Source organism: Sander vitreus, chromosome 13 (genome assembly GCF_031162955.1).
Source record: "Sander vitreus isolate 19-12246 chromosome 13, sanVit1, whole genome shotgun sequence".
In the NCBI taxonomy this organism is placed as follows: domain Eukaryota; kingdom Metazoa; phylum Chordata; class Actinopteri; order Perciformes; family Percidae; genus Sander; species Sander vitreus.
Genome location: NC_135867.1, coordinates 6,415,393 through 6,428,626, shown reverse-complemented (window position 1 = coordinate 6,428,626; position 13,234 = coordinate 6,415,393). Strand labels below are relative to the sequence as shown.

Genomic DNA, 13,234 nt, shown 5'->3' with positions numbered 1-13,234 from the left:
TTAGCCTTTGAAAAACAACATTTTCATTGCAGTTAAAAAACTGCTTGCACTCCCGCTTGCCACACACCTGTATTTACAGGGCAGTATATGACGTCATAAAATATGACAGACATACAGACACAAACACAGACAGACATTCAAAGCTTACAGTAATTCGGAAACCTCATTAGAAGCTTTGATTGTAAAAAAAAAAAAAAAAAAAAGAAAAAAAGGGAACACAGCTCGGTTTCTTTATAATATCATGATTTTCTCAGCATAAATAAAAAATCCCCTCCTTCCTGTATTCTGTAGTTACTGACCTGCATGAATAAAGTGAACCGCTGGTCTTTCTTCTGCCTGCTCTTGATGAGCTCTAGTGCAGACGGCTGGTTGCTACAGAACGTTCCCACTGCTCGTTTTATTTTCTCCTCTTCCTCCCCGCTGAACTGGAATCAATACACAAACACAGGACATCTACATTTGGATTTACTACAGTATTTACCATTGCTGATGTTTTTACCCAGAGCAACTTAAATGCATGTGACAGTATAAATATAAATTGTTACATCACCTCACATATCCGGTGTAGATCATGTATTAGATGGACATTTTAACCTAAATGCAACCTTTAGCTTCAACATCACGTAAACATCAAGTAAGAACAAACCCTTCACAATATGATGTTATATCATATATATATATATATATATATATATATATATATATATATATATATATATATATATATACACACACACACATTATGGCATGCCGTTTAGGAAATTATATATATATATATGTGAAGTTTATATAGTAAATATATTGAATGAAAGTATGAATATATTGAATGAACCTTGAATATATTGAATGAACTTTGAATATATTGAATGAAAGTCTGAATATATTGAATGAAAGTCTGAATATATTGAATGAACCTCGAATATATTGAATGAACCTCTAATATATTGAATGAAAGTCTGAATATATTGAATGAACCTTGAATATATTGAATGAACCTTGAATATACTGAATGAACTTTGAATATACTGAATGAACTTTGAATATATTGAATGAAAGTCTGAATATATTGAATGAAAGTCTGAATATAGTGAATGAAAGTCTGAATATAGTGAATGAAATTCTGAATATATTGAATGAAAGTCTGACTATTGAATGAAAGTCTGAATATAGTGAATGAAAGTCTGAATATAGTGAATGAAAGTCTGAATATATTGAATGAAAGGCGTGTTGACGTTAGCCTGATGAAAGGGACCTGCCTGACCAGAGAGGTTCCTTTCATTCGGTCTTACATGATGAAAAAGTGAATAAACTTCTTCATTGGGAGAACGGTACTGGATATGGTTACCGTAACCAGTGTTTTGGCCCGTACATGCATTCGCCAGTGTTTTAATAATGTCTTCATTGCTCAAAATTGCTGACAGTAGATTTCTTGCTGATTCGCTCATAGTGTCACACTTCAGTTAGGATTAATCACAATGAAAACACAAGATGGTGGCAGACAATGACATCAGATTCCATTTCAACTTTCATTCAATATATTCAGACATTCATTCAATATATTCAGACATCCATTCAATATATTCAGACTTCCATTCAATATATTCAGACTTTCATTTATATACAGTATATATTCAAGGTTCATTCAAAATATTCAGACTTTCATTCAATATATTCAAGGTTCATTCAATATATTCAAACTTTACATATATATATATATATATATATATATATATATATATATATATATATATATATATATATATATATATATATATAATAAATTCTTAAACGGCATGCCATAATATATATAGGAGCTATATATATATATATATATAGCTCCTTAATAAATTCCTATTATTGCTGCATTGTTTGTGTCACATAAACAAATAAAATAAAGATACAAGCCATTTTTATTTGCTGTTGATGCTGTTTGCTGTTAATGCAAACTAAAAACCGCCTCCATGTTTACTTGTTGTCTTGATAAATTCAGGATAATGCCTCGCTGCCTTTGGAGCATACATTTTAAAGCTTTTAATCTGCCTCCTGCATGAACTGAAACTGATCTTACCCACGCCAGGAGATCATCTGCAATCTGACCGATCACCGACGTCTCACTCCTCTTCCTGATCGCTGTCATCTGCTCTGTTACAGAAACTGTGGAGCAATGTGAAAAGAAGTTGTGAAATACAAACATTCAGCATCTTGTTGTTGTTATTGACAACGGCTGCGAGCCGAATTGCTGTTGACATTTGCTCAGCTTGATTCTCTGATAACTAACATCCAGACATGCAATGACTAAAATCCTTCATCCAGTTAAAATATATAGTCCAACATCTGAAAACTGTATCGTAAAAAACATGGCTTAAAACTGGATAAAAAGTCAATTCGCAACAGCTTCTGGCAGACTACCACAATGCTAACACATGCACAAAGGGGACATGACGCCATCGACAGGCGATTAAATGACATGGACCATCGATCATTTAAAACCACACTCAAGAGATGGATTAAAAACAATCAAAACTGCAATCATCAATAGCTGGTTTACCTCATCCTAGATACTGCCCTTTTTTGTATTGTACTTATTATTTTTTTGTCCCTCTCTCTTTTCTCTTCTTTCTTAATTTGCTGTCTATCTTTCTTGCATTCTTTTTTATTAATGTAATATGATGATGTGTTGACCTGCCAAGGGACTGCAGATGAAAATTTGCTTTTTTGCTAACTCTGGCACATTTACATTTTGAGTATAAACAAAAAATGTCAATTGATGTGCATTGTCCCTTTTAAATAAACAAATAAATAAATAAAGATGTGCTTGAATAGATTACAGATTGCTCTGGGTTTAAACATTGTTGGAAACATGTTAGAACACAACTTAACAAAATACTATTACATAAGTCTAGTCATTTTTAGACATTTTAATGCGGAAAAGTTAGATATATCTTTAAAATGATATGCTTTAACAACTCTAACAATTCTGAAACATAATTTAATCATTGCCACTACAAAACATTTTGTAACCTAAATCCTATAATCAATATTAGAACATCATACACTGTAAAAAGACAGAAAGGATGCAGCTTGTACTGAACACATAATTGTAATTGTAACTTTCGACCTATATCAGGGTTCAACTTACTTTTTACTGTAGAGTTTCATAAAGAAAAACTCGGGAAAGGAGAATAGCATGCAACAACATGTCAAAGGATTTTATATATACCATTTATAAGGTTAAAAATAAACATTTTGCAAATCAGTTCTATGATTTGTGCTCTTCCCTCTGTAGCGTGCAGGGTATTATTAGTGAGGTAATGACGTTACCATGCAGCTGAATGATTTCCTCCAGGTTAATAAAGATGTGTTTGATGTCCTCTGGGGGGAGGATACTGTCTCTGTTCAACCTCTGCTGGAAAACACAGTCCAACACCTTCAGCATCCGCAAGTGTGCGCGCTCAGTGTAGAACAGCTCTGAGGGTGGACACACGTACAAGACAAGATATATTTATACTTTTTCATCTTCACGTCACACTGTGAATTCTGTGAAATGTCAGTGACTCACCGTTGATGACTTCCTGCCGTTTGATCTCCTGTGGCGTTAAGCTCGCCAGGACGCCTTGACTGACCAGACTCTGCCAGTTCAGAGGGTTTTCTTCACACTCCATCTCACCTCCCTGGTCGTCTTCACTCTGGATGTCGGCTGAACTCACCTGACACTGCACCTCCATCCTACTGCCGGCCGGAGACAGAGGGAGAGAGGCTATTCTAAATAGTACGGTGGTGGAAAGATGTCATGCTAATCTTTATTTATTGCACTAAAGTCTAAGAGTGTTAGAATATTCATTATCTATGTTTTTAATCTGTCTTTTAATTTGGAGTCATGTTACATCTTAGCTTTTAAGTTTTAATAATTGTTTTTTATTTATTTATTTTTTAAACTTTAAAAAAAACAACATTTTATTGTTTTACTGTTGTAACTTTTAGTCTTGCAAAATTGTATTTGATGTTGTTTATTTCAGCTTTTGTTCTTTCTGTCTGTGTCATTTCAATTTTCAATTTAATTGCTTTTTCAATTTTCAAATTTTCTTTGAGAAGCACTTCAGGCTGCATGTTTGTATGAAAGGTGCTAAATAAAAGTTGAGTTCAATTATACGTTTTATCATTCATACTTAATTTGACAAAACACATTCTCTCCTACTGTGACAACATGTAAAGCCAAAACTATTTTGAAAATCAATATATCATTTGAGTCATTTTTCAAAGCCAAATGCCAAAAGAATGGCTGATTCCAGGTTGGAATAATAAACTGAGTATTTGGACAAACTGGACAAAGCAGGCAATTTGAAGACACTATCTTGTGCTGATGGGTATTTTTCACAATTTTCTGACATTTTATAGACTAAAGGATCAGAAATAATCATCAGATTCATTGATAATGAAAATAATTGCTAGTTGCAGCCCTGCACTTAATGTCCTCTCTTTGCAGCATATGGCTAAAAGTGTTTGTGGAAAGAAACAAATATAATTTATATATATATATATATATATATATATTTTTTTTTTTTTTTTTTTTTATATTATATATTTATTTGGGATGGGCAAGTAAATACACCAGCATAGCAACATTAGTAGAAATAAAAACACATGTCCTTCCAGTTTTGTTTGTTTTGAGTCCAGAAAAAGTGCATCACCAGTCATCCAGGCATACGGGGCCAAAAGAAGGAAATTCGTGGATCGTGGATCAAATTACGTTCATCCTTTGTATTGCCCACTCTCCTCTATTAACTTAAATTTCACAGCAATTGTGATAGAATAACATCAGAAGGTACTCATTATCCTCTTAAGGACAGTACTGACAGTTAGCCCGGGATAAACAGAGCCAGATGAGGTCCACATGTTCACTTAGAGAGATATTTAGTTTATATTTATTAATTTATTAGCAAAAGATGCATTAGTCTACTTTATTAGTTGTTGATGAGTTTTCTATTACAAATACAAAATTCTTCAGTTTCAGAGGAGTTTTAAAGAGTTTTACAGCAGTTGGACTATTAAGAGAAAATCCAAACCCTGTAAATACCTGAACGTTTCCTGGTCTTCCTCCTGTAACTGCTCGAGGTTGGAGGGGCTGAAGTCAAACTGAGTACTTGTTGGACTGGAGACGCCATCCTGGTGGTCGCCAGGCTGCAGACCCTCGCCCAGTCTTGGCGGGATGCAGAATGGAGACACATCTGGAGAGTAGAGAGGAGAGCAGTACAACACAGAGAGGATATAAAGAAAGTCAAGTCCGTCTAACTTATGCTATTCCAGAGTCCACGCAAATATTTTTTTTGCTTTCAGCCTACAAATTGATTATTGAGCAAATTCGGCAGCAGTTCCAACTAATTCGTTTAGTGCCATGCAATGAACATTTCACAAAGTTTTTCACAAGTTCAGTGGGTGCATTTTCCAAAAGAGTGCTTTAATTCTGAAAAATAAAGTTGGTCTCACAGGAAACTCACTTAATGTCTTTTAATATTATTTCTTAGTTATGTAGGCTACATACCAAGAAAATTCATGAATATTAACTGAGATACCCCATTATGTTGTGAGCAGTAGGCCTACGTGTGATGTTGGCAAAATTGTGTCTAAACTGTCTGCGTCTATGTCTGACCTGGGCTGGCACATGTTCACGTTAACAAGCCGAAGCGTGTACGTGCATGAGCACTACGGTCACGCGCAAAGTGTCCCGGTTTTTGTTCCGGGAAATCTGGTCACCCTATCTTTAAAGAACATGCAAACTTTTCATTTATGGTAACTCCAAAGGGGAACTTTGGTATTTTTCCACCTGGACCCTATTTTCCCATGATTTTGTGTCTAAGTGACTAATTGGTCCAGTATTGAGTGAGAGCCCTGCAGCCAGCAGCCACGTTCTGTGCTGCAATGTGTTCGCACAAAGGAAATGATGCACCGTCAATGTACACCCACTAAAAGTGCTTGTTTATGCCACTGACAGGCTCAGATTATTATTATAAATGTCTGACAATACTATGGAATGATGGTGAAGTCTTGTTTGAAATCTTGGGAGAGGTAAGAAAACGGTGGAAAATGAGTGCGAGTGCCCGAGGGAGTTTGCTATGTTGATGTAAAGAAAGCATAGGTTTGTTTTATCTAAAGGACATTTCCAAAAAAAACAACATTTCAAGGGTCAAAAATGATTCACGAAAAGTTACACAAAAGTCTTTGCTTCTTTCTTATGAAATACTCCACTGTTTTTATCTCTTCAGGCCTCTAAAAATTATTCAAATGAAACAATCTTAGAAGAGAAAATCACACTTTGTCTGAACTGTTCACAACTTATAGACATTCAACCTGTGACGAGGGGTCATAAGCAACAACAAAAAAAGGTGGGAGCTACAGACCTAAGATACTGTCATATTCCCAATAATATTCCAACACTTCTTTGTTTGATTTAGCTCTTAATTTGCATCTTTTTTGTCTGGAAACATTAAATCCCAGAATCCCTAAATGAGGTGAGGAAGAGAAACAGGTATATCTTACTGGAGTCTGAGTCTTGTCCACTAGTATCTGAGGCCTGACCGGTGGGCGAGCTGTGTATAGGGGAGGTGGTGCTGGAGGGCAAAGATTGCATGCTGGTATCCGATCCCTCACTGAGCTGATTTCCACGGATCCGTCCAGAATTTGAAGCAGAAGAGTCAGACTGTTCAGGGATGCCGAGGGCGGGCTGAGAGAGTTGCTTTGGTGACCGCTGCTTGTTCAGCTCCACAGCCTTACCAACTGCACACAAACACACATGTATACACGCACGGATATACACAAATACACCGCTTTCCTACCTTTAGTAAAAATGTATAGAATTAATTTTATAGCATTTATTGCAAACGAATGGGATTTTGATGGTTGTTATTGTAGTGAGAAGTTTTAAAACAATAAACTCAATGGTTAAACTGCAGTTTTCTCACCTGAAGTAGAGTCCACTCTGCTCAGACGCCGAGGCGGGCCGAGGATGTTCGGAAACCGAGGCTTTTTCACCTTCTCCTCACCCTCCTTCTCAGGCTTCATGCTCTTCTGCTTGTTAAAAAAGGCACACATATGCCTATGAAATATTTACAGTACTTGTAGGGCTGCATTTTTAACAGATTGGGAGATCATCAAAAAGTGTGATAATCCAAAATATTATTATCATATTTTCTTACACACACATATATATATATATATATATATATATATATATATATATATATATATATACATATATATATATATATATATACATATATACACACACACACATATATATATATATATATATATATATATATATATATATATATATATATATATATATATATATATATAGACAGATGGACAAACAGACAGACAGACAGACAGATAGATGCCATGTGTATGAAAACAATAAAGCATATTTCGGAGTGTTTCTGAACAAGTGATCGGACCTTAATCTTGGGCAGGAAATTGATGCGTGCTCGTTTATGTTCGAGTCCTCGATGCTCCTTCACTTTCACCCCAAGGTGCTTCATATAGGTGAGAATCACATACTGCATTGTTTGGCTGCAAAAAGAAAGGACAAAAAAGCAGATTAGTTATTTACTGTATGGCAATATTTTATTTACAAATCTGTACAAATTTCTTTATCATACAATAATGTAGTAATTATCCTAATACTTCTACTACAGCTAATATTACATAATATTTACCTACATGAGACTCAAACTACTGTCACCTTTTGAGGTAATTTTGTGTAATTAAGTGCAAGTTAGATACAACAAGAAAGCACTGAGAAGACACTTTTATCTAAAATGATTCACAGATATAATTAGTTCAACAGTGAAATACCAGAACAGAAACTAAAACGCTTTTTCAAAAACAGGTACGACATTGACTGTGCTGCAGCTGGTTGATGATATCACATATCCAAAACTCCCTCCTTACCACTTCTCCTCTTCTGTGGGCTGTGATGTCAACCTGCAACAGACAACTTAGGGTTAGCACACAGCAGAGATGGCAAAAGTACTCACTTCCCGTACTCAAGTAGAAGTACAGATACTTAAAAAAAAAAAAAAAATACTCTGGTAAAAGTAGAAGAACTGATTTAACTTCTTTACTCAAATAAAAGTAACAAAGTAAAGGCTTGGAAATTTACTTAAAGTATAAAAGTAAAACTAGCCTTGTGAATGACAACCATTTTTTTATGCAAAGCTACCTGGACCACACAAATGTTACTAGAGTGCAAGCTGAGAAACTTCAGTGGACATGGAAAAAAGGCTCTTCATATGCCATTGCCTACATTTTAAAATGGATGACCTAAAACATCACATATATGATTATTGTGACAGAGACTGGGACTCCAGGTTAATACGATTCTGACTGAGTAGCAAGATACTAATTCAATTGTGATTCTGTGAGAATTCACAGATCCAGTTTCTCTTTTTTTAATCTTCCCCTTAACATTTAAAGGAATCTACATGAACTGTATGTGTGTGTGCTCAAATAGGGATTCTGGAAATAAAATAAAGGATACAATATGAATTACTTAACAGACATTAAGAAGTTCCCCATACTTTTAGAGTTACAACTAACAGTCATTCTTGATGCCTACTATCTCAAACATCTCTCTCAGATAAGGATGATTGGGAATGTCTTGCTGCTTGTCTTGCTGCTTGTCTGCCGAATTTCTGGGATCTCCGTTTTCTTCATTTTCAATCATGTTGCCGCCCATACTACTGTGTGATAACGTTACCGCCGTCAAGCCGCTATGATTTGCCGCGATTGAATGCCGCCGAATCTGTCGAGTCATCTTGTAGTGGTGCGTCAAATATTCCCATCCAATTAGAATGAATTCAGTATTGATGACGCGAAAAATAATAACGGTAACTCCACTGAAATTATTTGAAACTAAAGTAACGAACCAATTTTGTAAAATGTAAGGAGTAGAAAGTACCGATATTTGTGTTAAAAATGTAAGGAGTAAAAGTAAAAAGTCAAAAATAAATAGTAAAGTAAAGTAAAAATATCTGAAAAATCTACTTGAGTACAGTAACGAGTATTTGTACTTCGTTACTTCCCATCTCTGGCACACAGATACATATACAATCATACAAGGTAAATATGAGTTGAATATACTTGTGTGTGTGTGTGTGTGTGTGTGTGTGTGTGTGTGTGTGTGTGTGTGTGTGTGTGTGTGTGTGTGTGTGTGTGTGTGTGTGTGTTTGTGTGTGCTCACAGGATATCATCTATCTTGGAGAGGATGTGTTCCGCACAGGAGCATTCCTTCTCCAACGCCTGTTGGTCTTTTCCTCCCTCTGAGTCCAGCTTGGACAGCTCGTCTTCAGCCAGAGTCAGACCCATGCTGCGCTTCTGTCTGCAAACACATAAACATAAACACACAGATAACATTATTCACAGGGCCAACATATAGAGATAACAGCTTCTTACGAAACTAAGCTATAACAGATTTGTTTCAGGAAAAGTAAAATCATTATTATCAGAATGGTTCAGTGGTGGAAGGAAACTAAGTACATGTACTCAAGTACTTAGGTACAAATTTGAGATACTTTTTTTCCATGCCACTTTGTACTCCTTCTCCACTACATTTGGCTTCACTGCGATTATCTGACAGCTTTAGTTACTTTACAAATTAATATTTTTGCTTACAAAACATATTTCTATTACATATAAACATATATAAAAAAAGCCTTTTAAACTATTTTAATAAATAATCATCATGCAAAACATTTCCAGCTTCACAAATGTGAGGATTTGCTGCTTTGCAAAACAAACCTTGTGAAGGTGTCACTTTAAACATGTACAGATTAAAAGACAATTATTAAAACTATAACAGTAAAATCCTGCTTTTACATGAATGCATGAGTAATAATAATATGATGATATAATATATAATAGTTTAACAGTAACAGGCAACATTGTATTAAGTACTTTTTTTTCCTTTTAGTACCTTCAGTACATTTTCCTGATTGTACTTTATGCTTTTACTTAAATCATTTTTCAATGCTGGACTTTTACCTGTATTTTTACAGTGGGGTATTAGTAGCTTTACTCAAGTAAATTATCTGAATACTTCCTCCACTACTGGAATGGTTATACAGTTGTGTGACTCCTACCTGAAGTCCTCCAGGTTCTTGTGCAGGTCTGGTAGGAGTGTGTCCTGTAACCCCTGGGTGTACTGTTTGCAGAGCTCCTCAGGAATCAACTCCAGCCTTCGCTTCTCTGTACAGAGACACACACACATACACACACACACACACACACACCAAGAAATATTATCTTATCGCAACTCTTAACTCTAACTATGTTAAATGAAATAACCGCATTTATGAAACTAATTAAGAAAACAGGCACAATAAACATATGAATCTTTCTGAAAAGACAGTCCATCCATCTATTTGTGTGTCCAACACTTTGAACTACATGCCTGACTCCTACTCTGTGGTAAAATATTCTAAACTGAATGTAGAGATACCCAGATCTGAAACACAGGAACTGTATCTTGACATTTTTTTTGTCAATGTTATTATAAAATTCAGTGTTTCCGCTATCAGCAGGTCACAGGCTCAGTTTCTAGCTCCTTTGCAATCCCTGGCTTTTTGCAAAATGATTTAAATGAGCTCCACGCAGTGAGGTATACAGATGTTTACATTTATTTATAAGAAAAGAGCACTGGTGTCACATCGATACTTAGTATTGGCAAATAATCTGAGTTAAGTATCTGAGAGAAAAGGTTGGATGGTGCGTTCCTGACTTTCATTGTCTTTTCTATCCCTTACCCACTTCAGCAGCAACTGCCTCTGGCACTGGTACTTTAAGATTCTGAGAAAAAGACCGGAAAAAGAAAGAGTTACATCAACAAATATATACAAAATATTCATTAAGTCTGAAATGTGGTCTAAGAGAAAAGAAATTGACTAAAGAAAAAGCAAGAGAATGACATACTGCTGTTCGATCCATAAAGAGTGTGTGGAACTCTATGAAGAAGCGTCGGCTTTCTTTGGAGCTGGTTTGCTTGTGCATGTCAGCGTAGAGATAACAGAGCTAATGGAGGGAAGACAGAAAGAGCTCTATAAAACTGTCAATGTGGAGTTCCTCATCTCATTTAGAATATTAGTTTAAGATTATTTTGTCTTCACTGTCTCAAAACATGAACAATACATATTACCTCATCAGAAACCTTTTTCAGACCAGTGAAGGCATTCCACAAGGATTGATCCTCGGCACACTTTCATTTATATTCAAATAGTATTTACTCATATTTTTTGCAACACAGCTTTTATGGAAATTATGTCAGTAGAAAAGAATGGACTTGAGGGTTGAGAGTCAGAGACATGGTGGGGAAGTACAGTAGGAAGTATTGAGCACATTGTGGTTTTGGTTTCTTCATGGAATGTGTTGACAATAATAAAAATATGGAATTTTGCCAGTATTATCATTTAAGAACATGCAAAGTCCTTGACACAAACAATAAATAAAATGTGTTGTCTGCCTGTTTAAATACAATAGAATACAGTAGAGTAGAAGTATGTGATATTTGGGTTCTTCATATTGGTATAATCCCACACTGCTGTCGGATTGATAACATGGGTATTATTATACCTTAGTCTTTATTGTGTGTGTGTTGCGTGTGTTTGCATATATACCAAAGGTGCAGGGTCAAACTGCGAGACAACATGATGGAGGAAGACTGCGAGGTGAGCCGGCCGAGACTTCAGCGAGTCTATACTCTGGAAACAGCTACACGGTCCATTAATCTGACAGAGAGAAAGAGAGGGGGATCAATATAACAAACTGCTCCTGAAACTCCACATCAGAAGTCATTTCGTTTAATGAAAACATGGAGCCCTCGGACTCCTGAAGTGACAGCATCATTCAATCAGGGGAAGAGGTTTATTGTTTCACATTTAACTGTTCATTTACAATTAATCCATTAGTTGCTTAGAAACATCTATTTAGATACCTGCTCTTGCTGAGAGTCAAAGTAGTCATCTTCTGCTCCAATGATCTGGAGGTTGAGGAGGTAGGGAGGGCTACCCACAATGCACTGAGTACTGGAGTCCTGAGTGATACATTAGCATGGTTATATGCACTGATGGACATTCTAACACATTACATAAAAAAAGGAGTTTCACATTAACAGGTAGGATATATTCAGCCTTGTATGTAGGCATGACTAGTCAGAATTTATTCTTACAACTAATAAATAACTAACAAAATTTGAAATAATTTACGATTGACCGTTTGATAAACCCCTCACCTTAACAACGACTGTCCAATCACAGCTTTGCAACCTAACTAGGCTTTTCAAGCTTTGATTTCTCCACAAGCTGAAGTGGTGTGCATTGGGGTTGTAGTAAGAACGTTATTCAGTACAAAAAAAATTTGGAGATGGATGGTGTCTTTTTTTGCCTTCCCAAAACCAAACCACAAGAGACACAAAGTGTAAGGAAGGGATTAAACTGTGTTACGTTTGCCAGTTACATCGATTAAAAAGTTTTTTCTCTTAAAATGGTAAAAATGAAACAACAAAACGTGAATCTAACCTCTGTGTTGCTTGTCCAAGTATATGTTTCTATATAAGTTATGTCAAAATAAAATAAGAGTCTGATTATTTCGTATCATACTGCATGGCAATACTAGTAATAACTGGCTCTACCCTGCAAAACAAGAACAACGCTGCTCCTTGGTTTCCATGCCTTCTACATGGATCACAAACTGTTGATGTTGTATTTTAGCAATCAAGTGCATATGTAAGACACCTTTTATAGGATTCTACAGTTTTTACAGTTAGCACTTAACGTACAATATTTAATTTTCTGCCGCTAGGGGTGCTCAATCAAAACAATAACAAAAGAGAGGGCAATGCTGTCATTACAGTCAGCTTCTCCTGGTTAGGATTCCTTCATTTTTCATCATTCAGGAGGTTTCACATTAAAAATCAGTGTTTCTCCCTTGCTGTTTGGCTCGACGGCGGAAAGGCTGCGAGCCGAGCTGCTGCTAACGTTTGCACAGCTTGTTTCTCTGATAACTTAAGATTCAGACGTCCAAGGACTAAAATCCTTCATCCAGGTCAAATATTTGGTTAAAAAACAACCAAGATCTAAAAAAGTGTATTGTAAAAATGTGGCTTAAAACTGGATAGAAAGTCAACTCAACAAAAAATACAACATGGTCTTGTCAATTTATATACAACAGGTCTAGTCATTTTTAG

At 35.7% G+C, this 13,234-nt stretch overlaps 1 protein-coding gene across 3 annotated transcripts in view; it reads right to left on the bottom strand.

The window, feature by feature from the left end:
* arhgef12b (Rho guanine nucleotide exchange factor (GEF) 12b) overlaps positions 1-13,234 on the bottom strand; it is a 47,450-nt gene that overhangs the window by 9,250 nt on the left and 24,966 nt on the right. For 2 of the 3 annotated variants that reach the window (XM_078265953.1, XM_078265951.1), the window contains exons 11-25: positions 11,984-12,082; positions 11,667-11,777; positions 10,966-11,064; positions 10,800-10,842; positions 10,137-10,242; positions 9,239-9,376; positions 7,948-7,980; positions 7,452-7,566; positions 6,957-7,062; positions 6,535-6,771; positions 5,075-5,225; positions 3,560-3,729; positions 3,322-3,468; positions 2,069-2,154; positions 300-425 (exon numbers count right to left, since the gene is read on the bottom strand). In XM_078265953.1, the coding sequence (XP_078122079.1) occupies positions 300-425; positions 2,069-2,154; positions 3,322-3,468; positions 3,560-3,729; positions 5,075-5,225; positions 6,535-6,771; positions 6,957-7,062; positions 7,452-7,566; positions 7,948-7,980; positions 9,239-9,376; positions 10,137-10,242; positions 10,800-10,842; positions 10,966-11,064; positions 11,667-11,777; positions 11,984-12,082 (1,767 nt within the window). The remainder of the gene's footprint in view (positions 1-299; positions 426-2,068; positions 2,155-3,321; positions 3,469-3,559; positions 3,730-5,074; positions 5,226-6,534; positions 6,772-6,956; positions 7,063-7,451; positions 7,567-7,947; positions 7,981-9,238; positions 9,377-10,136; positions 10,243-10,799; positions 10,843-10,965; positions 11,065-11,666; positions 11,778-11,983; positions 12,083-13,234) is intronic. The other variant, XM_078265952.1, reaches the window with a different exon arrangement.